The following is a 26946-nucleotide window of genomic DNA, read 5'->3' on the forward strand; positions in this document are numbered from 1 at the left end:
GGTGTTCCTTAAATGACAGCCTTTAGGGGTAGCAACCCCTTTTGCCCCTCCCTCATTGTTAACCCAGAATACTTCCACTTCAGTATATCCATTTGCTGAGGCTGGGTCATTTGAGTAGCCTGTGATCCCATATATTATGTACTTGAATTAAGTGTCTGGTTTTAAGCCTAGTTGGTAAGTTGCTGCAGGGTATACCCCTCTTGGAATTAGAAAGTGCTGTACAGACATTTCAAACATTAAAACCGGACAAGTCAGGTTGGTGAGCTGCTGCTGTTCATTAGTGCACAGAACCAGACACCTTACCTTCTTTCTAACAAGTAGTCTTGAGGATGCATTGAATCACTGCTGTCTGTCAATATGCAGTGAGCATGCTAAAAACTATTAGGTTAACAATTGACAGCCACACTTGTCATCATTGTCAATCCCATTATTCTACTACTATTTTTATGCTGATTATCTTTATATGTTCTTAAATATTCTTTCAATAGTTCCTCAGAGAGTTGTGGGATTGTCTAGGAGCAACTGCATTTTTTAAAAAGTATTTACCCACCCAGTCCTTTCCAGTAAGTGTGTAGCTGTCCAAAGGGAAGATGACTGGGAGGAAGCAATTATAGAGTGAGATCCTGCAGAGGGATGTCTGGGAAAAGGAAACATTAAAAACCCAGAGCCAGGAGTTTTGAATAGTGAACTAGGAGGAGCTCCCACCCCTGTGGAAGCCCTCAGCAGCTCTGCTGTGACCCATTAGTGCTCTGCCCAGAGCAGAACAGTATAGCAAATGATAGGGCAGGGACTGGATGCCAGCCAGAAAAAGTAGGAAGTAAACACATAGCTTTAGATAGAAAGATCTTTTTCTGTAGAACAAGGAAAATGCTAGGCTAAAAGTCAAGCCTAAAGCAATGAATAATTATCTTTGTATATGTTGCAAACAGTGTGTTTGCAAACAAGCAGACATCGAGGCACCAAAGTTTCCTGTGAAGATCAAAAAATGTAATGAAGCAGCATAATAAAGACTATCCTTTTTTTAAAAGGCCACTGCAAGTAGACCCTTATCTATTTTAGCCCACCCTACTACTCTTACTTCCCTTGAAAAGTACTATCTTATCCACTGGGAAAAACAAGAGTGTGCAAAATATTTGTGTTCCATCTGTGCACACCGGTGTGCTCTGGCTTTTAACTTGTAGTTTAATATGATGGCAGTGTCACCCTGTAGCAGAATTAAAATGTTATTATGTGACCTTTGTTTCTTTCTTCTCTTTTATCCAAACTATGTTAGCCAGAGCAGCCTAGATACACTCATGAAAACCCTTGAGGCTCACTTAGTGAGCAGAATCTGAGGGGTGCCTTCTGAAAGATTAGATAGCTGTATGTACATTACAACTTGGAGGAAGACAGGAGGGATTTTGTCCACTTTTCAAATTCAACATTTGTTTGCTTTTGTTTCTCTTCTCCACATGCTGTTTTCTGTGGCTCCAGGAAATTTTATGTTCAAAGTTTTAACAAATTAGAATCACAGAATAGAATCATAGAATAGTTTGGGCTGGAAGGCACCTTAAAGATCATCTAGTTCCAACCTCCCTGCCATGGGCTGGGACACCTCCCACAAGATCAGGCTGCCCAAGGCTCCATCCAACCTGGCCTTGAACACGTCCAGGAATGGGGCATCCACAGCTTCCCTGAGCAACCTGTGCCAGTGTCTCACCACTCTTATGGTGAAGAAATTCTTCCTTATGTCTAGTCTAAGTCTTCCCCGCTCCAGTTTATACCCATTGTCCCTTGTCCTATCAATACAAGCCTTTGTAAACAGTCCCTCCCCACCTTTCTTGTAGCCCTTTCAGGTATTGGAAGGTTGCTATAGGATCTCCTCAGAGCCTTCTTTTCTCCAGGCTGAGAAAGCCCAACTCTCTCAGCCTATCCATGTGTGGGAGGTGCTCCAGCACTCTGATCATCTTTGTAGCCCTCCTCTGGACCCATTCCAACAGCTCCATATCCTTCTTATGTTGAGGATTCTAGAACTGGACACAGTATTCCAGATGAGCTCTCACAAGAGAGGAATAGAGGGGCAGAATCACTTCCCTCAGCCTGCTGGCCACGTTTCTTTGGATGCAGCCCAAGATGCTGTTGGCCTTCAGGGCTGCAAGTGCACATTGCTGGCTCATGTCAAGCTTCTTATCAATCAGCACTCCCAAGTCCTTCTCCACAGGGCTGCTCTCAATCACACCATCCCACATCCTGTATTGAAATCAGGGATTGCCCCGACCCAGGTGTAGCACCTTGCACTTGGCCTTGTTGAACTTCATGAGGTTCTCACAGGCCCACTTCTCCAGCCTGTCCAGGTCTCTCTAGATGACATCCCATCCTTCCATTGTGGCAACTGCATCACTCAGTTTGGTGTCATCTGCGAACTTGCTGAGAGTGCACGCAATCTCACTGTCAATATCATTGATGAAGATATTAAACAGCACCAGTCCCAGTACAGACCCCTTAGGGACACCACTTGTCACGAATCTCCATCTGGACTTCGAGCCATTGACCACTACTCTTTGAATATGACCATCCCACCAGTTTCTTATTCATCAAACTGTCAACCCATCTAATCCATATCTATACAGTTTAGAGAGAAGGATGTTGTAGGGGACCGTGTCAAAGACTTTACAGAAATCTAGATAGATCACATCCATCGGTTTACCCGTGTCCACTGCTGTGGTTACCCCATTATAGAAAGCCATTAAGTTGGTCATACGAGACTTGCCCCTGGTGAAGCCATGCTGGCTACCATTAACCACTTCCGTGTCCTCCACATGCTTTAACATAGCTTCTAGGAGTATCTCTTCCATGATCTTCCCACACACAGAGGTGAGGCTGACAGGTCTGTAGTTCCCAGGGTCATCTTTTCTACCCTTTTTAAAAACAGGCACAGTGTTACCCTTCTTCCAGTGATTGTATGTTTCAAAATCAAAAACAGCTTGCCTCTCCAAGGGATTTGAGGATGTCACCAGGATTTCTGTACTAGCGTCAGTTGATAAGTGAAAGAGTCAGGCAGTTCTTGTGAACTGTGAGCTCAGCACTCTGTCTCAATTACAGTGATTTATCCAGATAAAATCAGGCAAAAATATTACTGGATTAGCTAGAAATGACATCTCTCTTATCAGTGTGTGTGTGTCCACCAGATCAATATTGATCACCTTTCATTAGAAATGATCATCAGCAAGCAGATGACAGGAGTGCACAAGTATTAAATAAGTAGTACAACTTCAAATAATATTGTTGCTCAAGGAGTAATGTCCCACCCTACAGTGTCAATCAAGTCATGGAAAATAAGTATTCTGTAGTGGTTTCCATTAAGTAAGTATTTCCCACTTACTTAAAAAAAGAGTTTCTTGGAATTCTTATGCCTTGCTTTGTGCATTACATAGCACATGTAGGCAATGAGTGGAGTAGCTCTCATCAGTCACTACATAAAACAAATGAACAGAAAACTATGACACAACAACACAAAACTTACTATGCACACTTGTTTTTCTTCTGAGGATGAAAAAAATTTTTGTGTCTTCTCTTGCCCACTCCCCACCTCCTGTCTTGCTCTGTATTTTTTATCTTCATTTCTTTTTACAGTTTACTTTTTCTTTTTTTTTTTTTATTATATTATAAACCAATTGCAAACTCTTTGCTTTACTATAGGAAGGAAAAAATCTGTAGTTTTTGCCTGCTTTTTTCATAGCATATTGTATCTTTATGCTCTGCTTTAATAGCATTTCATTAGTTCTTTAAAACTGTCCCCTGGGGCAAGCTTTTATTATTTGTAAAGTAAATGTAATATCTTAGTGCTAATCTTTAGGAGGAAAAATGGGCTAGACTCAGAAGAAATATTTAAAGCTTCTATTAGTTTCTTAAAATCCAAATTTTAAGTGTGCAAAAAGATCCAAAATAATATTCTCAAAGCTCTAAGGTATCTGAAACATTTCGTAGAATCCACCTGCCTGCTAACATTCTGATTTCAACAGAAAATCAAGGAGTGGTGTATTTTTGAGTTCTAAGTAGTATTGTGGAAGGAATGTTTTACTTGGCAGAAAGGCACTTGAAAAAGAGCACCAGAAATTACCACTGTGAGACTGAAAAAAGAATTATTACACTGATAATTTGGCAGCCAAGAGCTACTTTGGATATCTTATCCTTTAATACAGGAAAGTGAGGTAAGCTTTCAAAGATGAGGGTAAGAGTGGCATATCATCATCAATAGTAATAAGAAAAAGAATAACAATAATAGTGTTGTTAACTTCTCTTTTAAGTCATAGTTAGATGGTTGTGATCTTGGCTTGTATCGCAAATGGCATGGCCGGCACATCCAGGGAGATTATTCTGACCCTGTACTCGGCACTGGTGAGACCACACCTCGAATCCTGTGCTTAATTCTGCGCCCCTCACTACAAGAAGGATGTTGAGGCTTTGGAGCGTGTCCAGAGAAGAGCAACGAAGCTGGTGAGGAGGCTGGAGAACAAATCTTACGAGATGCGGCTGAGGGACCTGAGGTTGTTTAGCCTGGAGAAGAGGAGGCTGAGGGGAGACTTTATTGCGCTCTACAACTACCTGAAAGGAGATTGTAGAGAGGCGGGTGCTGGCCTCTTCTCCCAAGTGACAGGTGATAAGACAAGGGGGAGTGGCCTCAAACTGCACCAGGGGAGGTTCAGACTGGATATCAGGAAAAGAATTTTCAGAGAGAGGATCATCAGGCACTGGAACAGGCTGCCCAGGAAGGTGGTTGGGCCACCATCCTTGGAGGTATTTAAAAGACGGGTAGATGAGGTGCTCAGGGACATGGTTTAGTGGCAGACAGGAATGGTTGGACTCCATGATCTAAGAGGTCTTTTCCAACCTAGTAGTTATATAATGGTACCTTGGATACCTGCATTAGCTCAGAGTTGGTGTCTCTGCTTTCACCCAGTACCTTAAGATTTACCTGTTCTTATTAGCCTCTTTCAAACCATATCATAGTGATCAGGCTGAATATTTTCCTTCTGTCCATGTAATCTGAGGTATGTACGTGTTAGCTTTCTGAAAATGGTATAGAAAAGTTAGAATTTATGTTACAGCCCTTATCTACACATTCAATGCACTGTATATAATAACTTTGCGTCCTGCCCCTTTTGTGTAAATACCCATGTCTTGGTAAGTAGGAATTCTCATTAAGAAATAAATAACTCTGCACCATCTTTTACTGGTTTAGTGTGCAATTAAGACGTGTAATTACATCCTTTGGAACAATATAGGGAGGAAGCAACAAGATAGCACAGTTACTGAATAATGAAGCGGATAATTTTGTTCACAAAAGGATGGATAATGCCTATGTGGTGATCCATGTCCTTCTGCTTTTTCCCAAAAGAGGTTTCCTATCAAAGCACAGAAGTAGTTGATATTCAGTGTAGAGTGTGTTCATTCACTTTGTGTTTACAGACGTTACAGTCATGAGTGTTGCTCAATTTCAGTGTCTTCTTGAAAATGTACAAGGTATGATAGCTGTGAACAAAACTTTTAATTACATATTGTATTAAAAAAAGTGGGGGAGGAATAAGGATATATGAAAATCTCATATGTTGTACATGAAAACTGTTTGTTAAATCCTCCAAAAGCAGGAAATCTATTTTCATGAGAGGAAATAAGCACTTCTTGAGACAAACTTCAATTTTTTTTACACACAGGTTAAAAATAATATAACCTGCACATTAGTTACCTTGCAAATGTGTGTATAGTATACAGATGGTCCTTTCTGTAAAAAAGGATCGTAAAAACCCATCAACATACTATACTTTTCTGCGGGAGATAAACCAGGAAGATTAATGAGGGTAAGTTATTGTTATCTAGTATGCCAGGGAATAAGTTTCTAAATTAGAATTTTAATTTTATGTTCTATTGCAGTCCTCTTACTAATTCACATTTCACCATATTTCTGAAATCTTTCTTTATACGGAAGTCTTAAAGAATTTTAAAGGGATTAAAGTAATGGAATTTTTAAAACTTAAGTAGGTAAAATGGAAATGGCTTTGAAAGCTTATAGAAACTAGGCTGTCTATCAAATTCTTAGACCACTCTGCAGAATATATAAAGATTTCCATTCCTGCTGTTGAATCTTACAAGTGAACATCAAGTTTTGCAGTATTAGATAGCAAGATAAGAAATTACATCAACAGATCTCATAAAAAGGTTAGTTAAAAAAATATATGGAAAGTTATTCTTTGTTAGTTATTACGGAAGTACTCCGTGACACTTTCTTTTGCAGTATTGTCATGGTTTAAGTCTAAATGACAATTGGTCATTGGAGGCTAAATGTACTCAGCTGCCCAAGTATTTCAATCACAGATATATGCAATTTTACAAATGGCATAACCTCCCTGTTTCCCAGGAGAAAAGACATGGTCCAGGAGAGAAGTTGCATGAGTCTGCATGGTGGTTCCAGCCATGCCATATGTTGTCCTACTGTGTTTCTCAGGCAGCCTCCTCCCTTGTCCTCCAGGTCCTCTCCCTGAGCAATCCAGGACACTGTCAGCTATAGGACTAGGTAGAAAAGTATACCTAATTCTTGATTATCATGTTCAAATGTGCTTTGCACCTAGAAACTAGCCTCCACCATGTCTGGCACTCAACAATCTGCTATTTCTGAAAGTGTACAGCACCTTCACAACTTGCACAGTGACTAACAGGTCACTTTCACTTAAATTACTTCTCTGTTCTTAATCTGAGCTACACTCTAATCCTATAGTGTTAATTAAATTTCATGTGTATTTATTAATGCTGTTGTGAACTAGCAATAACTCTTGCTGACTGCTACAAATATTTCTGCAATTGAAGATGCTATACCAAAGCAGTTCAATCATTTTAATATGTTTTCTTTATGCAGCTATAGTTTGACTAGACTGGCCAGCTGTCCAGGGAGTCCCAAAGCCTGTGACTTTAAAAACACAAATGTATTAGAAGATAAACTGATTGAAAGCATGTTGCCACTGAGAAATGAGTACACCAATATAGTGACTGAATTAGTACCAGATTTTGCCTTGCCACGTGGTTTTAGTCCTTTTTTTTGAAATCCAAATGCTAAGTCATGCTGCAGTTACTCAGTGGAGGACGTAATAGCTTGCCTTTCATTTTGACATTTAATGTAGGCAGTGACTATGATGTTTAGTGTCTTAAAAGATCAGAAGGTCTTTTGCTTTCCATCTCTTCTTGACATGTGTAATGTAAACTAACCTACATGCATCTGAGAAGGAAAATACTGTTTCCTACCTCTGGCCATGCAAGCCTTTATGAAAGGAGGGGGGACAACCACATAAAGGAGCATCGGGAACAATATTAGAAAGTTGTTCTATGTCGGACTACAACTGTGTGTCTGCTTTCAGACTGATCTGCACCTTTTAACTCATACTCAGAAAACATTACGTAAACTAATAGCCTATTTTTTCCAGAAAATTCGAGGCAGAATGAAGGAGCTCTGGCAGTAATAGCAATATATTCTATTTTCAACAATCTTTTTTGGTTTTTTGTTTTTTCCTTCCACATTCAGGCCTGGGCTACAATAGCACACTGGTAAGTGTTTTATAACTGCTGGAGGCAGTTTACATTGATTAGATAGATTTTCACACTGGGTTTTGCAACAGACAGTTTTCAAGGGCAGGCATAGTAAAATGTTTTTTTCTTTTAAATTCCATTATTTGAAAACTGGACATAATTCTCAGTGATTGAATCTGACAGAGAAGAAAAAGTTGATGGTAAATACATTCTCTAGTGGCACGCCGTCATCCACAAATGCTTTCAGTGACCAAAGCGGTGATTGAACTATGAAGAGCTGTTTGCATACAGTGGGTTGCCATCAGTGAAGTCATTTACTGCTGCTCACAAACAATTGGGGTGATCTATTGCTTGCAGGTGATGCATTTTCGATGATAAAATCTTTCTTCAAAGTGAATAGAAGATTAAAAATGTTGTTTCATAGTTTGGACCTCGCTGCAGATTTGTTTAATGTAACTATGAATGACCCCTCTTAATTGCTTAACAATCTAAATATGCAGTTATCAACAAATTCAATGTGATTATTTCAATTTTCTGTTTAAAAAAACAGTTAATGCTATTGAGTAACAACAACATCCTCACATGCCAGATATTTTGCAGATTCTGAATACTGGGAAACAAATGAACGGACAGATCTACTGTTCTCATAAATCTTGCACTGTTCATTAAATGAGATTGAAGGTCTTTGTCTTCCAAACATTTATGGACTTGCTTAAAAAAGATGTATTTCCTAGGGTTTGTAAATACAAAGAAGGGTCTGATGTGTTGCTAGGATCTTAACTCAAAAGTTTAATGGAAGCATTTTTTTCTTCTATAATCTCCATATTTAAAGTGGACATAGAAGTAGTAAAGGGTGATGTATTTAGGTAAAAATAGTGTTATATCTTCAGTATCCAATTCGGGACATTTTAGGGACCTAATTTAGCTGCAACTGAAAGGACCCATGGTAGAAGTGTATGTTTCTTCTACAGCTGATTGATTTTAGACAAGGACCTACATTAGTACCTCTGTTAGTTCTCTGCTCTGGCCTGAAGTAGACAAGTATGCACTCTGCATGTAGCTTAAAAACAAATCCAGAGGCACTTATAGCTGAATAGATCAAATTACTCATTTTGCTAAAGTACATCTTAATCTGGTGATCTAGAAATAGCAATGGAAAAATAGATGTTATTAGTGGAGAAACCTAGGATCAATCAGGAAAATCAGACATCATAATTAGTCATGCATTTTAAATAAAATCCACAGATCAAACTTTAGATTGTCACACAGTGAAATATAAATATCTTTGTACTTGTGAATAATATTCTTGCAGAGCAGGATTTACAATGTCCTTAACTTCTCATTTCTTTAGTTGTAAGAGCTTGCATTTTGTAAATGACATTGTAAGAGACCAGGCTGTTGTCACTTAGCAACTATGAAGTATTTTTGAGAAAGTTGCTGCTTGGCTTTGGATTAATAATAAAAATAGTAATTCCACTAAACACTTTACATTTGTAGATATTAGAGTGCTTACAAAGATGCATTATTTTTACTGTCATTAATTGAAAGCCTGAAAATCTAGGATGGAAATAATGTTGCCAAAAATGACAACCAACAGAGCTACAAATTGTATGCTGTAGATCTCACCCTATTCTGGACATTCCAGCCTCTTCAAACTTTACTTTTATATAGATCCCTTCCAATATTTTCTCTTTGTATGAGGAAAGGGAATAATTTTTAAAATCTGTCATTTGAGCTATTGCGGTTAATTTCTAGTCTGAGGGCTACAGTGAATCAGCCCTTGGCAAATATTTATCTTTTAATGGAAACCACTGCAGCATCGAGTTAAAGCAAGCAAAAGTTTCTCATTCATCCTAAGATGATTCTGCTGCTGCAACACTGACCAGTTCTCAGTTCTGTATAATTCATTTTTTTCCAGAAACTGTTTTATCCTAAATATTGAAGTATTTTCTAATAACAGAGTGAACGTTGATGTTGCGCACTGAAATGTCTGCTGTAACAATAGCTGAGTTGAAAAATGTTTCATGGAGGTTGGGACATTTTAGAAATGTCCACTCATTTTCAGTTCTCCATTGCCCTAGCCAGACATTTCGTAGAATGAAGCTGTTTGGGGCCATATTTCTTCCTAATAGTCCACATTTTTAAGAAACTTTTAAGGATGAAGTGGAATGGATAGACACTAAGATAGAAAGAAGTTTACTGTGCAGCTGTCTGCCTTGAGAGTGATATGTCAGGAAAGACATTAAAAAATATTCAATAATGAAACGTATATTTCTCAGAAGTAAGGAAAGATCTTGATCCTATGTGATAGGATTTATTTCATTCACTAATTTATTGATAAAAAAAACAAAGAACAATATATATCTAGATTTCTTTTTCTATATTACATTTTTAATACAGAAAGTACAGTCAATGTGCAATAGCTGGAAACGTAAATCTGCCTACTGTTTTTTGTTGTGGTGTATTATGTATTCCAAAGAATAGAATTATCTATATGCAGATATATTATTAGAAGAAATTTTAGCTGTGAGGCTCATTGCATTTATCAATGTTTTCAGAAGTTCTAAACAGGTGGGTAAAACTGAAACTGTACGTTAGCAGGTGAGAAGCAGACAAGCTGCCCAAACCAGTATATCACCTATTGTATGTCTTCCCTGAATTCAATACCATGCAAACCTTTCCCAGATGTCTCCAGAGATTTACTTTAATCGATCGGTTTAAAGCAATTTTGAAAAAGTTCATTAATGAGACAAAGGGAAGCAAGAAGTCCCTAGGAGTGTGTTTGGGTCCTCCCTATTTAAAGATGTGGGTTCGGAAGCTGTATCAGCAGGACCCTTTCTCTGTAACACCACATGTAATGATTAGTGAATTAAAGAAAAAAAACACTTGCTGGGTAATATCTTCTGAATCAATTCTTTGAACTAGTCTCTAACAGAAGGACTGTAAGAAAATTAGAATTCTCTGTTGTCTATCTAGCTGCCTGAAACACAAAATCCTGAGGAAGAGACTAGGTCGAGTTTTAGATCGGGAAATTAATTTATTCTGCCTTTGAAGCTTTGTTGCTGAACATTTCCATCTCTATTTTGCCTTTAACTGTGTTCATCTGGTCATCATCCACTGCTGTCTGAGAGTAAGGGGGAACTTTGCAAGAAATTGTGACATAGGTATTTGCCCATGGAGAGCAATTCCGTATGCATTTCAATCTGGCTTATTACAGAAGTGTTTTCTATCCAACCTGACTTGATAGTGCTCTGGAGTGGGAGGACTTGCTTGCTTTAGATGTCATTGGCAGATATATAATAAGAAAATTATTGGTGCCTTTTTTGCAAACAGCCACAAAGCTGTAAATCATCTTGGGATTTACAGAGTTCCACTTCTCTATCCTCACAGGAATATGTATTTCTCCAACTTGTACCCAGTGATGGTACACCATGATTAAGGAGTAACTTACTTATGTTAGTGGATTTTAATAATTTCAATTTGCAAACCTTTGAAGAATTTCTGAGACAGTGTGGATAGATGAAGGACAAACAAGCTGAAGCCTTTTGGCAAGGCTTCCATTTTTCTTTACTTATTATTTACAGACTTCTTAGAAATAATCCATGTATTGCCAGGAGTTTCCATATCGTAAATTGGAAACCAACATCCTAGTGCATTTATTTTTAAAAAAAACCTCATTTTATACTCTGAGGGCCTCTGTGTTCCATTGACTTCAACAAGAGATCAAGCATCTTTACTAATAGAAATCAGTGGAATTTGAACAGTAGTGAATTTCAAGTGTGAGGGCAAAGGACACTAATGGTAGGCCATTTAATGGGCATTATTTGTTTTGAGCCACTCAGAATGTGTTGAGAACTTTTGAAAGATACGAACTTCCCGAAATCTTTCCCCTGTGTAGTTTGGCACTCGGCCATCTTTGTCGTATGCGACTAGAAAAGAAAACCACATACCTTCATGTCCCTCTTGAATCAAAAGATTTAATTTACTGATCATTCCAGTAAAAAGACGTGTTAAGGCCAGCCATCATCCTGATTGAAATCCACTGGTTTGTTTGTCAATTAAATATTTTTAACATAAGTTTAATATTTCAATATATAATTATAAAATTAATCTACATTATATGACTTCATTATATGACTTAGAGTGCATGAATTAATAAATTGTGCAAATGTTTTTTTAGACCATAGAATTCGCAGGACAGATAGGACGTAACAACCTGCATGCTGCCCTTTTGGCAGCTTGGGTGTTGTATTAACATAAAAATATATTTTTAGCACCTTCAACATTCTTATTTACATTAAATTTATTGAGTACAGTACAGAGGTTTGTTGAATATTAGATTATATCTCTTACAAAAACTTTTTTTTTTCCTCAGACAAAATAATCTTATTGGTAATATCATAAATTGTGTTTAAAGAAATAAACTTCATACGTGCTAGTTGAATCCATTTTTTTTAAATGCCTAGATATGTTTATATTCATGAGGTCATCTGCCAAGAAGTAACTAACTGAAACTTGTGGTTATATCAAAAATAAAACTTGTTAGTACAGTGTGTAATTCTGCACTCAAATACTGGAGCAACTCCAACACTGATGATGAAGTTCCTTCAGCTTAATGTGTGTGTATGAGAACTATGTGAAGAATCTGGATAGCGCAAATTAAGGACTCTTACTGTTGCAAGCATGCATCCTTGGGAAAGTTTGATAGCACTTAATGTGCTAATAGTTCTTACTGTTATACAGGTAATCTCATGTCAAATTTTAGATAACATGTGGAGTTATGCATAAATACTATTTAAACAGGAGACTCATATTTTTGCTCAATAAAAGAATCAAAGAATGACACTTTAACAACAGTACCCTGAAGTGCTATTTGCCTTTCTCCTGGGTTTATCTGTAAGGTAACTGTTGCTGTGTGCTTTTCTTAATGTCACTTTCTTTCCTTTTTTAGAGTTTCTTTGAAGGACAGTCTGCACCGTGGGATTCAGCTAAGAAAGACGAGAACAGAATGAAAAATAGATATGGGAATATCATTGCATGTAAGTGTTGACAATATAATTGTGCACTGTGTTAACTTCTCTTCAGAACTGGGTAAGAATGACCACCAGCCTCGTGCTCACATCAGGTTCACATTCCTTTTTTCTAATTAAAAACTTAAAAGTGAAGGAAGATATTATCTTTTTTTGAGAAAACTGTCAGATTTAATGCATTTTCTGAACTAGCCTTCTGTAGACCTTCCATCCTGTGATCGGTGTCTGGCTAATGGAAAATGACACCTTTAACAAATACTCGGCTCTAACAGCTCCCAAACCGCTCCTGGCAGCTTAGTGAAAGAGTGCCTGTGATTGCATTGGTACCTTGATATCAGGTTCCGGATATTGTAGGAGTTGACAATACAGATGCTTGATTATTCCTTAATAACGGCAGCCGCTATGCTGACTTACCCTCTTAATGCTAGACAGATTCTAAGAAAAAAAAAAAAATCTGTATATTTTACTTAAAAATGCAAAGCTTGATGAAGACTGATAACTTGCGGAGATGACAGCATGCTTTGGTGAATGACCCCTGAATCTGGCATTATGAGATTGCAAAACATTTAGTTTAGTTTTTAGTGTTCTCTAGTTTAGTGTTCTCAGTCCCCTCTTTAATATCATGTTAGGTGTTGCCTTATATTTTGATACCCTTTGGTTGTCTGAGGGAATGAAGTGATGAGTAGCCAAGGGAAAACAAGTAAAAGGTATTAAATATACAAACTGATGGCAATTACAAGTGATGCTGAAGACTTTTTGAAAGGGCAAATATAATTCAGATCATTTAGATCTCAATTTCCTTTTAATATCCTCAGTATTTAGCAAAGAGAAGGAGTTGAATGGAGTTGTTGTCAATAACACTTCTTCATGTGGCTGTGAAAGACAAATAGCACAATTTTAAATTAAAATCCATTCGAGTTAAAGGCAGTATCTTAAGAGAGGCGGAAACTGCCCACAGGTTGCTGTCTGTTACCCCATGTATGCAAGTGGGGTGGTTAACTGTTTAATTAGTTTGTGTGGTTTTCTGCTGGATAGATAATTGCTTGTCTCAGAGTCTGAGAGCACAATTTTAGTGCTCCACTTTTGAAAATTTGCCCCAGATAATTGGATAAAGTATTTGCTTTAGCAGTAAAGCATTTTACTAAATTGCCCGTTTAAGCTATGTTTAAAGACTTAAAAATAGGATGGTTCAGATACCAGTGACTACGGGTACATGATTATAATGAAATGTGGTTGGGTTTTTTTCTGTAAGGCATTTAATGTTTTTTTCCATTCATTTATCTTCTTTGTTTAATTTTTCCCCACGATACTGTGATTACTTTATTGCTTATAGTCATTATTGTTCTCTGAGGGAACTAAAGCAATAGCACCAAGTGGCTGGCATTGCAGCTTGTCAAAATGGCAATTGCTTTACAATACCGAAGTGACGTGTGTTTAATTGGCTACAAGCATGTCCTACCCACTTTATGAAAGTGGCTACAAATTGTAAGCCACTGTATCAATGAGCTGAATCGTGGTCATAGTCCGCTAACTCACAGAAAACATGCTCCTTCTTTACTGAAAAGAAAAAGCTTTGTGTTTTCTTATTAGGAACTAAACCTGGCAAGCATCTGCTAAATGAATCTTTTTTTACCTAAGAAAAAGTCTGTTTCTGCCATAATTGTATAGGGTTATGCATGGATTTTGGTAAAATCTATTGGGTTTTCCTCAGAAGTGATCCTGAGATAATTTCAGAATGGGAGGGGTTCTGAGTTTATTTTAACCGAATTCATTGTTGACCAAATGAGAAGAGAATATTGATCACGGCTTTTAAAAGCAGCTGAAGATTTTAGGTAAGACGTTTATAAAAGGCTTAATTTCAAAGAATCAGCAAGGCACATCCCAAGAAGGAGTCACTAGCTAAGCGTGCTAATCAACCAGCTACTCAAGGGGCTTGTTAGAGATCGCAGTCTGCAGGCTGGCATATACATGTTGTAGATAGTGTGAGGGGAGTGAGAATAAAATGCTTATATAATCTATTACCATTTTCCAAAAAGACAAATGGATTCTAACATAACTCATTTTGAAAGCTTAAGTGATCAGTGCAAAGTTAAGTTTGATCTCCTAATAGAAGGATATCAACATAACGATGGGCTGGAAAAGAGAGTATTTAAAAGCGACAGAAATTGTCAAGAGCAGCTGAGGTTTAAAGGAAAAAATTACCGTAACATTTAGGCAGTTAACTTAAAGGCTCTTTAAGAATGTTGGAAGAATATATGACTTGTGTACCTCTTTGGTTTAAATCTGCTTGACAGAAGCACAGACATAGACACAATAACATTGCTTTTTGTTGACTGAAGAATTTTTTCATTCTAAGAAATGTTACCAATGCAGTAAGGAGTCTAATTAGAGTTTTCAAGGCAAAGACAGAGGGAGTCACTCCAGTTCCATTGCAAAAAAACTATCCATTACCTCCAGAATGCCTAGAACTTAGCTGAGAATGGAGTACTAGAAAGGATGCACGTGAGAAGAAAACAGGGCAAAAAAGATGATGTGAAGTTACAATTATGAAGTAACTTACTTCGTTTTATGTAATCCAAAGCAAGAATTATTGCAAGGAAAGAATGGGGTAAATAAAATAATTAAATGAGAGGAAAGGTAAAGAAAAGATACTACATATTACTCAATTGTGTAAATCAGCCTAAAAAATAATAGGAAATTATGGTTTGAAAATATTCTTTAGTGGGAAGTTTAAGCTTGATTTGGCCAATATGGAACTCAGTGGTGTTCAGGTCATCAAAGACAGGATTCAGTTGCCTAAACATAGGCATGTAGTGCCATTTCAGGTGACCTAAGACATCTGTGCAGGACCAGTGACACAGTACACAAGAGACTTGTGCTATACTGTAGTGGCAGCTGAAGGCTAGACAGTATATCTCAGGTTCTATAAAGTGTCATGAGATACTTGGGCTTAGACAACTGAATCCTACTCTGAGTAAGTCAAGAAATATAAAAGTGGAGAACTTTATGAGCCTTAGTGTTCTTGGTGAGAATGCTTTTAAGACAATCATGCAGGAAATCATGGAAATGCGGATGAAGACATAATGAGTCCAAGCAAGCTTGACTTCTAGAGCCTGCTGACTTCAGCAAAAGTTGGATAAGGTCCCAAAACTGTAAAAGCAGCGACATGTCTGGTGCTTAGAAAGTTCCTAATGTAGTATCTTTCTTAAGTAAGATGGATTTTTAGAATTAAGGGCCTGTGAGCCGAACCTCTCTTCTGAAGAAACTGATAAATAGCTTAATTAAGCAGGGAACAGCACAGCACTCAGATAAGCATAGCTTAGTAGGGTCAGACCAGCATGGATTATGTAATGGAGAGTCACATCTCTATAAATTTTTAGTCTCAGAGAAGTGAATAAGGAGGCTGAAAAGGCTCACATAATTGATTTTAATATTCCAGCATGTTTGGAAAAACTTGTTCTTGAAGACTGGTGGGTGAAATAATTACAAGAAAACAGCAAATTAAGAGCTGTGTGGAACCTAGAGCTGAATATTAATTCATTCTGATTTACTATATTTGGTTTACAGCTGTGCCCCTTCTCTCTCCCAGGGGACTCCCTGGGAAGCATATAAGGCTCTAAGATCTCTAGTTCCTGAGACTTGGAGCAAAAAGAGAATGAAATAAAGAATTTGCTTCTTCCTTTCCTACTCTGCCATTAGAAAACCTATTGGCTTGTAATTGTAAAAGAATGTTATTTTAAGGATCACTTGCTCTCTCCCTTCTTCACTGTAATGTGAGCCAATATTATGCGGTTTGTGATGATGTTGGGATTTTAAGCCACTGCATGTTCTTTCATTCATTATCTTTTAGGATTTTTAAAGTTAAAGAAAATACCTCTATAGAACATGGGTGGCAAGTTTTGGGTGCTTATTTACATTTACAACAAAATAATCAGTCATGAAGGTCTGTTATCAGCTGCAAGTAAGATTAGCTTAGCTAGCAAGCAGCATTCAAAAACAATACACAGGTGTATAATTACCAAGAGTAACTTATAAACAAAGTAGCAGGAAAGTGGCTATTTACCATCTCTCCATCCTCGAGATCATACCCTCAAATTGTTTTATCAACAATTTGTGCAGCATTCAGGAAAAGCCTTTGGGTTTGGTTGCTTTTCAACAAAGAGAATCAAGAGGAGCATTTGAAGCCTCAAAGAACAGAAAGCCCTGCCAGCGTTACAGAAATTCTTTTTTTTTTTTTTGGGGGGGGGGGTTGGTCTAGCCTCTAGCACTTCTTAATTACTACTGTGGTATCATAAAGAAAATGAGACAGCTGACAAGAAATGAACCCACGCTGTGGTGGTTTGGATTGGCATTTGTGTTTGCACATTCCTGAATAGATATAGGTGGCCACAGTGGAGCAAAATTCAGTGACAAACTCATTATCCAACTGCTGGGGTTTTGTCATTATTTTATTTTGCTTTCTCCCTTACTGAAAATAAAATGAGTTTCCTTCAGAAACTGTGAGGTAGTAGTATGTCTTGTAGAATGGCTTCAGCTTATTTTGAGTACTAGCAGAAGCATTTCCAAATGACTAAGCCTTTGACAACTTAATGTTATTTATTTTATTGACAAAAGCGGGGAGGGTGTCAAGGCAAAAAACCATAATTGCAATGGATTTCATATAAGAAGTATTTAAGACGTTCAGACTGAAAAGCAACAGGGATTTGGAAAGCCGTATGAATGACTGAAATAAGGATTACATGTAGATGCAATGTTTTCATGGACAACAAAACAAACATGAACTTGCTGAGGTTTTAGTTTTACTTTAACGTAGTATTTTGATTAAGATTTTGTTACTGAATATATCTTTAATTACTTTTTTTCTCTCCGTTGTTTCCATTCCAGATGATCATTCTCGAGTGAGGTTGCAGCCCATTGAAGGAGAAACAAGTTCCGATTACATCAATGGAAATTACATTGATGTGCGTATACTGATGTAGTCAACAAACTTAATGTATTCAGAGAGGCAGCTCTTATTATTCTCACGTTATTCATAATTTGTAACAGATATTACAGCTAGCATCAGCTGCTAAACATTGTTGGAAAGTACTATCTTTGGAAACAAGATATACACTAAATTAAAAAAAAAGCCTCAAGGGTTTTGTCAATAAGCAAATGAAAGGAGTCATTTCCTCAAACAGCCACTAGACTCTAACCTTGCCAGCAACACTGTATGGCTACTTTGCCTGCTGGTGTTATATGGGCTAACAAAATGTTATTTTCACTTTCTGTCAACAGCTTGGCATAATTCCACCTTTAAAAGAAAGCTGTTTGCATATTAATGTGACAAAACTCTGTAATGACTAATGCAGAAATTTACAATCTCTTGTCATCTCTGCACTTTTAAGTCGCCTTCAAAGTATATTCTGCAGCTGTTAACCAGTACTTCTAATGCAAGCAAGACATTTCATTAAATATGTAGGCTGTTTAATTATTGAAGGTGGCTTCTTTGTTCATTCTGCATCATGTTAACCTAATGTTTTACATTAGAATAAATTCTTTAAGAGACAAGGTGGTTTTGGTTGAAAGAATTAAGTCAGAAGTAGAATTGAAAATCATTAGAAAGTCAATATTACCTAAAGCCAAAAATCTATGGATAGCAAAGATAATTTTATTGTTTACGTAGTGTGCTAGATGTTAGGCTAAGTAAAACAAGTGTTGCTTCATGGGAGACTGTATCAGCTAAAAGTTTCTTGTTCAGGATCTTTGGAAAGTGGTGTCACAGTTTGCAGTTCAATTTGCAGTTCAAATGTAACAGATGTTTTTCTCAGAGTATGGAGGAACTAGAGCAATACAAGAAAAGCAGGTATTCCAGCTGTAACAATCTGAAGTGGTAACTTTCTAAAGATATCTCCTTCTATTGGTGTTTATTAGCACACTCAAGAAACATGAAGTTAAGCTCAGATTTCTGCTCAGTCCCTTGTTGTTTGAAAGGATAGCACAGTCACTGAGAGGTAAAGGCACATATGGAAAATTATTTAGTTAATGTCTCACTAAACTCTGGAGGGAGTAATCTGTCATGAAAGGGAAGAGAGACTTCACACTGAGAACCTAGATTTGAATTCACTTAGACACTAGCATTCAGGATTGTTCTCAGCTTAGGCTACTAGTATGTTCTTGTGTCAGATTTGGATCTGACTCTAAAGTATTAAAAGCTGCAAGGATTAAGGATTTGGACCATTCAGTCTCGTTTAAAATGCTGATAAGGTAGCTGCACGGAAACCTTTTTTTGTTTATAGAAGTACAAGTGAATCGAGATAATGTGGTCCTAAAACAAACGATGGGTGATAACCAGAAACTTTTCTCCCTAATTCTCAGCACTTGGCTTCATTGGAAAGCTTGGAGGACTGCAGACATCTTCCAAAGGCAACTCTACCACAAAACATAGGATTTTTTTATTATAATCTTGCTAGTCAGGTTTCCATTAGAAATGCTTGTTTTTCTACTACAGAAACAGCTGCAGTTTTACATTTGCATGCAATTATTAGTACAGTTGCCATGTTGACAGAACAAACATGTTAATAAGGGAATGGCACCATTACAGATACTATGAAATTTTCTTGGATAAAAGAGAAAGGGGCAATGGTTATGCTGCATTTGTTCCCAGCCACTAGGGATATTAAATAACACATAGCCAAAAAAACCAACTCTTTAGATATCTGAATACTTCTCAGTTCATAGACTTCCAGATTTTGCTTTGATGGCATGTAAAGGAATCAATTCTGTAATTCTTCTTTCTGTAATATTCAAGTCATTTTGAGTCTTTCCCACCTTGCATCACTACCATGACTCTGCTCTTTTACAAAGAAATTGCAATGGCATGCAAACTACAGCTTTAAATTCTCCCTATTGATCACTGACAATTCATCATAACCTTTATTAAAGAATTAACACTGGTATAACCGAATTCATCAACATACTAGTGCATGATCTAAACCTTTGGTGACACTTTCATCACATCAGAAATTCAAATACTATAAAAAAGGTATTGTTCCCTACTGGCAACCTATTCAATGTTGAAAAAAATCCATGGAGTATGTCTTTATTGCACAGCTGGCTTGTGATTAAGTTGCTCTTGTCATCAGAGAAACATAGAATTGTTTTATATTCTTTCTATTTAGATGTGAACAACTGTATTCATACAAAACCATTTAGTCAAAGAATTTACCTTCCTTTTTACTGTTTAGAAATAAAACATAAACAAATCACAGTGGACAGACTGAATATGCCTCCACCCTTTCCCCGGCTGAATGCAAATCTAGCATTCTTTAGCTGTTAAAAAAGGGTTGGGTTTTACACTCGATAGTAATGGCTTGGAGGTATATCTCAGCCTCCGTGAGCATCTGATGCCATTAGCTGCAAGTGCTAGAGAGGATTTCATGCTGTTCATTTTCAGCAGAGCCGACAAGGGACTGAAAGAACATATTACTTCTGTCCCCTAATGTACAAGGCAGCAACTTCAGTATCTTGCAGAAAACACATGTGCTTCTTGTTCCCATACTCCCTTGTCCTTCCCCCACTGGAAAGAACTTTTGCATCTAATATGTTATCTACATTGTTGTGATTTTGACTGAGTACTACTCTAAATGAAGTTTCACTTACGGCAACATAGCCAGGGTGCATATTGTTTACATTTTTCTTTCAATTTATTTTAGGGTTATCATAGACCAAATCACTACATTGCTACACAAGGTAAGTTCATCACCCTTTATTTTTGGTTATGCAAGGCTAAGAGGTTTTGGTATTCGGATTACAGTTTATACTGTCGAATGCGCATTCTTGCCACAGTCAGTATTCAGGACAGAGTAGGCTCACTCAATTAGGTAGGAGCAAACAAATTGAATTAATATCTAATTTTCAGATATGTCAAGTAAGCAGTCCATTGCTACCTTTGTGTTCAAATAAGTTTTGAGTAGAAAAACAAAATACATCTTTTTGACAGAAGTTACTCAACATGGTTTTACTCATGAAAAAAATAAATAGTGGTAGAAATACTCAGTAAACTTTTTAGAGAGACAACAGTGCCATGAGAGTGTATGTTCTCTTAATTGTTCAGTGATAACTAGGCTTCAGGTCCTTAGAATATGAAACACTTCAATTATATTTAATTGAGGACCCAAAAACATATTACACTTGCAGAAGGATTCTTCAAAGGGATCTAGAGAAAGAGTTTTATAGGCCATCATTTAAAAGCTTGTTTGGGAACAAGAACCTATTCCTTTGTCAACATGCAATTTAAGTTTCAATTGGCACTTGTTGTCAAAGAAATAATTTGTCCATTCTGATGCAATTCTTATTTATTTTTTGGCCAAGTTCAGAGCTCAAACAGGTGGGTAAGACGAGTCTTTTGTGACTGCTTAATCATGATATTGAACAATATGCCAGTCTTTTGCCTGTGCTTGGATAGCATGCATGTGAAAATTTGATTGCTCCTCCATTGTCTGGAGGAAATCTTCTCTGTAATAAGTGTTCCGTGACAGAGCTTCCTACATTTGCCTGTGGATCCAAAGAAGTTAGGCTACACCCACATATGTTGTTACAACATAAGCCCAACCTTTTAAGAGAGTCAGCTAGAGTAATGAGTATAATATACTTCCATTAATTGAATATAGAGGTCATATGTGCTACTATGAAAAAAAGATAAAAGGTTGGACATGTCAAATAAGAGGTCTTACTGTGGTTTCAGTTGTCCCCTAAGTAACCCAGAGTCTGCAGCCTCCAGTCCCCATTCTACCAGTGACAGGCTTCCTGTCTCTGCCTTTCTGTACTTCAGCTCTCAACAGTCCCTGATGAGGTGCAACACTGGGGCAGAAGCAGATCTTACTTTCAGAACCACTTTGTTGTTGTGAATATTACGTATTTAGACCAGAATCGGAGTTTGTGATCTTAGAATATGAGCCATTTAAATGTGCTGCTTCTTCCACTTCTGCTACCACATCCCTCATCTCATGGGCTTTCTACTGATGAGCCAGATAGGAAAACTGGGATGAAAATGCAGCATTTGCTTAATTCTCTGAGATGGGCTTTTACATCCTCGTCTTCTGAGAAGTTGATTGTTCCATTTAACTTTTAGCTGATGATGCTGTTGTTTTTCAGCGTTAACTGAAACCTGAAATAAAAAAATACACAGTTGGCATTTTACTTGTAATACAGTTGTTTTCATCATGAAGTTCATCAGATCTCCCTTACAGCTTTCTGATAGACATTCAAGATCCCTATCTGAAGCAAGTTTAAATGTGGCTCTGTCACTCATCAGCATACCTGAATAGCAAATACTAAGCCTGAGGTTTCTGTACTTTCAAATTTTAAAGCCAAGTATGTAATAATTTCTGAATATTGTACTGAAAGTCTATTTACTGGATCCACCAGCAAGTCCCAAGAGTTTCTTTGCCTTACTTTTTTCTTGACATGGTGTCAAGAAGTACCTCGTCAAGAAGGAGAATAAGAGGAGTTAAAAACAAGTCATCTTCCAAGGTGTGAAGACTATGTGTCTGTTTCAGCTGTCATCATTTAGGGCAGGTCCCATCAGTTTGTTCTCTGCAGGTTCGGCTGAGTGCATAGAGGGGAGAAGAATATTTATATTCTGAAGAATATAAAATTTGGGTTTAGATGGCCATACAATTTACAGCAAATTCAAAATGATCTGTCTGTGAGTTTTTCACTGGATTACATTTTTAACATCTTATTTTTTAAGGCCAGTTAAGAAGCAAATTTGTATCTCAATTTTGAAGGAACAAAGAGCACTGATCTCGACGTTTATGTATTCTTTCTGGCTCTGTCCTTGGCCTAATGAAGAATCATGAGAAAGTTTCTTTTCCTTCCTCTATCTCTGCTTTTGTATCTGCAGAATAGGGTTAAAAATACTCATCTGCTTTTTATAGTTCTCTGCAATGCCCTTGCAGATGCAGCTGTGTAAAGGCTGGTTGGTCTTATTCTCCAGTATCCCAGCTTCCTGACAAAGCCTTTGAACAATAGTAACACTTACAGTAAGATGCAATCTCTGTCTTCTGCAAAGGGGAAAAGGTAACTGGGAATAATCTCTAAAATCCCTTTAAAGATCTATATTAACTACAGAACGAAAAACATTTATTTCACATGTTGAACAGACTGTGCCTGTGTATGTCTTCCTGATGAGTAAGCCTGTCATGGGCCATGGCTTGCGGTATAGCCAATGACAATCATGCTCTGTTTTAGAACATGCTTTCATATAGATATGTATAAACATAAACACAGCACAACAGTTAAGCTGCATTTTTAATTCCCTTGATGTCCACTTACATCAGTCTTTAAATAACTTTTCCTATTCTCCCTTTTCTCCTCCCCTGCAACTTTCACGGTGCACATACCTATTGCTCTTTGAAGGAAAATGTCATTATGTGAGTCAGTTTTAAATCTCTGAAGAGTTAGTGTGATTGATATTTCATTTTCCTGTGTTCTTCTTAAACTGCATTCAACATATTAAGTGTTAATGAGCAAATATAATTGTTTGAAGTGAAAAAGTGGCAAATTTAATCAGTTTATAATAGACTACCAATCTGCTTTTAGCAGAGCTGCGAGTTGCATAATCACCTGTTTATTGAAGTGTTAGTGTCTTCCATACTAACCAGAGTTTGATGTACAGACTGGTGTCTTTCCACTGTGGCATTCAGATTATCCTGCTGCTAATTTGAATTACAGAGAGAAACATTTTTTAAAAGCATTACCTAATGGAGGCTTTCTCAACTGATAATCAGAAAGGAGTTTACTTCCATTTAAAGAGTAATACATTCAGAGTGTGCAATTTCAATTATAAAATTAACATCATTTTTCCTTTATGCGGTAAGTATAATGTGAGTGGTAGAGTGAATTTATGGCTAATTAAGACTTTTGGTGATCTGGTGTAATTGGCATCAACAGATGGGATCCATCCCTGAGTCACCAAGATTAAAAAGAATCCCTCGTCACAAGCCGGTGTACTGGGTCATGCAGAACCAGCAAACTTGTGCAATTTAAAATTCGCTACTTTGTTTTGTAGATCACTTGTTCCCATGGATATAATTCTGTAGAATTATTTTATAGCAGAATATTGAGCTTTTGTATGATCTGTTCAATTTACTGGCAGCAGAGCTTATTTTCCAGGAGTTAGGTAATCAATGAATTTTAACCAGGTCCTTTGACGAGAACATTAGGTTGAATGTCTGTATGGTACTTATTCTCACGCACACTGCTGGATGTTCCTATTATTGGATGACTGTTGTTGATCTTGCATGTCTCACCCTGATTACTAAGCAGGAAAAATTAATCCTTTTTGTATTTACTTGCTCTGTGTCCCTTGAAGTTCACGTAGTTATCTGACCTATGGTTTAGCTTCTTTTAGCTAGTCTCTACCAAAGTATTTGTAATGCTTCCTCCACTGCTGCACCAGCAACTGTAAATTATGAGTGACAAACAGCTGTTAATATAGTTCTACAGCGTTCATGTGTAAGCAGATACTTACATGCAAGCTGCATGTCTTTATAATATGTATGGCATACATTCATTGGTGCATCACTGACTTTGGAATATTCCTCATAAGTCAAAGTGTCTCTGCTTGCTGCAGTATGCAGAGGAACTGGATCTAAGATGTTTTGTGGAAGTGTTTCAGAGCATGTCATAATGATTGTAGAAGTTACTCTAGAAAATAAAGCCGCTTTAGATACAATAGCCCAGTGTAGCCTTTCTACCTCGTTTTTTGACTGTATCCAATTGTAAAGCAGAAGCCGAACTGTTTCACTTTGTGTATTGCTAGATGGAGACAGGCATCAAGTCAAGTTTCAGTTAGGAGGAATTTTTTAGATTTGAGATATAAACTTCTGAAAATAAATATTTACAATGGAAATGCTTATAGTCTTCACTACAGCAGCATAAACTTGTGACCATAATAACCCTGTTCATATTCCTTCTTTTTTCTGCAAAATATGTCTTTATTCTGCACACAACTGTATATGCTGGGTGAATGTTTTAATAAGGGTTTTCAGAAACAAAAATACATTTTCTTTGAAACTGAAAGTTCCCTTTCAGATATCTGATGCAGAAACATTGCTTTGAATAATAGTACTCTTAACTTCCTTGGCATGTTTTTTGTTTTTATGTTGCAGAGAGCTGTCAGAACTACAGTATTGTGGAAGCTCCACACATATCTTTACAAAGAAACTTTTGCTGTTTTGGTTTTAGCCTCTGGATGAAAATTAACATTTGAAATTACTTCAGGGAGAATTGAAAAACAATGGAGTGAGATAGTTATACACAATTTTTCAGCTTTAGCTATGCTGTCAGTTTTGCAAGATGTAGAGTAGTCAAGCTGATTGCCTGATGTGTGTGTATATATATATATATATGAAGTGAATTAATTCTATGCACCTATGTTAGTCTTGAAGATTCAACTGCTTGATGCTGTTATTTACTTTTTAATCATCAAGACATTAAAAATGTGGTGTAAGCCATCTGTATTCAGTGAAGGAGATAAACCCATTCCTAAGCAGTACATTAAATAGGTGAGGCTTTCTGAAACATGTCCTTCACATGTTTTGCAATAATGGTGATAAATGGCAAAGTAGTTCCATTTTTTTCCCAACCCCAAACACATACAAAAGCATACCCTTTGCATATTGAAGTGATATCTCCAGGTTATACTGTGAAGGCATATAGCATATTCACCAGAGCTCTCTTACTACTCTTTCCCACCAAAGGCTGGTGATAAAAAATGCAGCATTTGAGCACCTTTTAAAAGCTGGTACTTTTTATGTTGAGGACAAAAAGTGTGTAGTAAAAACTGGTAGCTGCCAGAGTCAACGCTTTTCAACAGTTACCACTTTATGGAACATGAGAATAGCAGAGCTTGTCTCTGTCTTTTTGTTTATAATAGGAGATTTTAGTGATAACTGTGTTAGAACAGTTATCATTCAACTTCTTCATGATAGCTATGTATTTCTGCCTTTGTCTTAATCGGCTATGTGGTAATTTTGTCTGTACAGGGAATTAGATGCCCCTTTTGATTTCCATTTGGCAGATGGCTGTGAGTACAGTGCTAGCATAGTTTTTGAATAGGTACAAAATTGGCTTAGACTCTAGTGCAACTTCTGTGAATCTTTTGTGTAGACCAGGTTAAACAGAAGCACTGTTGGAAAACCGCTGATAGGTACTAGTTAGAGCCACTTAAATTCTTCTTCATGTACGTGTGGCTACATTTTGCATAAAATACATGTCTGCTATTCATAAACCTTTGGAAAATCTTTGAAAATACGAATAAGCTCTAGGAACAATACTGAACCGGAATCATAGAATCAAAGAAAGGTTTGCACTGGAAGGGGCCTTAAAGGGCACCTAGTCACAACACCTCTGCCATGGGCAGGAACACCTTCCATTAGGTGAGGTTGCTCATAGCCTCGTTCAACCTGATCTTGAACAGCGCCAGGGATGGGGCGTCCACAACTTCTCTGGGTAACCTGTTCCAGCGCCTCACTACTCTCACAGAAAAAAAAAAATCATCCTTATATCTAATATAAATCTATCCTCTTCTGGCTTAAGATGCTTACCTCTCATCCTATGACTGCACTTCATGGTAAATGGCCCCTGCCCAGCTTTCCTGTAGGACCCTTTAAGTACTGGAAGGTCTCTATAAGGTCTCCCTGGAGCTTTCCATTCTATAGGCTGAACAACCCCAACTCTCTCAGCCTGTCTCACGGGAGGTGCTCCAACTCTCTCACCACCTTTGTGGCCCTCCTCTGGACTCACTAGCAGATCGACATCCTTCCTGTGCTGAGGAATTCAGAGCTGGACACGGCACTCCAGGTAAGGTATCATTAAAGCAGAGTAGAGGAGCAAGATCGCCTCCCTCAATCTGCTGGACACACTTCTTTTGATGCAGCTCAGGATAAGGTTGGCTTTTGGGGCTGCAAGCAAGCACAGTTGGCTTATATTGAGCTTCTCATCCACTAGCACCCCAAAGTCCTTGTCTTCGGAGCTACTCTCCATCCATTATTTAATATTTATTTGTTAATATAAAATCTCTTATCCCATGCAGTCTGCTCTTTCACTTGTTTGTTAATGTGGCTTGTGAAACAACAATTTGAGAAACTGATGATTTCTCTGTTGTCAAAGTCACAGAGGAAGAAAAAGCAATCCTACCCTCTCCCCTGCAAAGACTGAGTGGCAGGAAATCAGACAAAAAGGTCTTCACAGCATATATAGACCTCTGTCTCAAAGACATATTGGTTTGATTTCTCTGTTGTGAAGTTAGTTTGCAATAGCTACAATAGACTTTTGCGTATCAGAATTAAGAAGTAAGAGCAATGAGAGACTACAG

At 37.4% G+C, this 26946-nt stretch overlaps 1 protein-coding gene across 13 annotated transcripts in view; it reads left to right on the top strand.

Moving 5' to 3' along the window:
* Nucleotides 1–26946, top strand: part of PTPRM (protein tyrosine phosphatase receptor type M) — a 480321-nt gene that overhangs the window by 407676 nt on the left and 45699 nt on the right. For all 13 annotated transcript variants that reach the window (XM_054057714.1, XM_054057715.1, XM_054057717.1 and 10 more), the window contains 3 exons: nt 12506–12593; nt 17469–17545; nt 20279–20315. In XM_054057714.1, coding sequence (XP_053913689.1) covers nt 12506–12593; nt 17469–17545; nt 20279–20315 — 202 coding nt within the window. The remainder of the gene's footprint in view (nt 1–12505; nt 12594–17468; nt 17546–20278; nt 20316–26946) is intronic.

The sequence above is a fragment of the Cuculus canorus genome, chromosome 2 (assembly GCF_017976375.1).
Source record: "Cuculus canorus isolate bCucCan1 chromosome 2, bCucCan1.pri, whole genome shotgun sequence".
Lineage (NCBI taxonomy): Eukaryota > Metazoa > Chordata > Aves > Cuculiformes > Cuculidae > Cuculus > Cuculus canorus.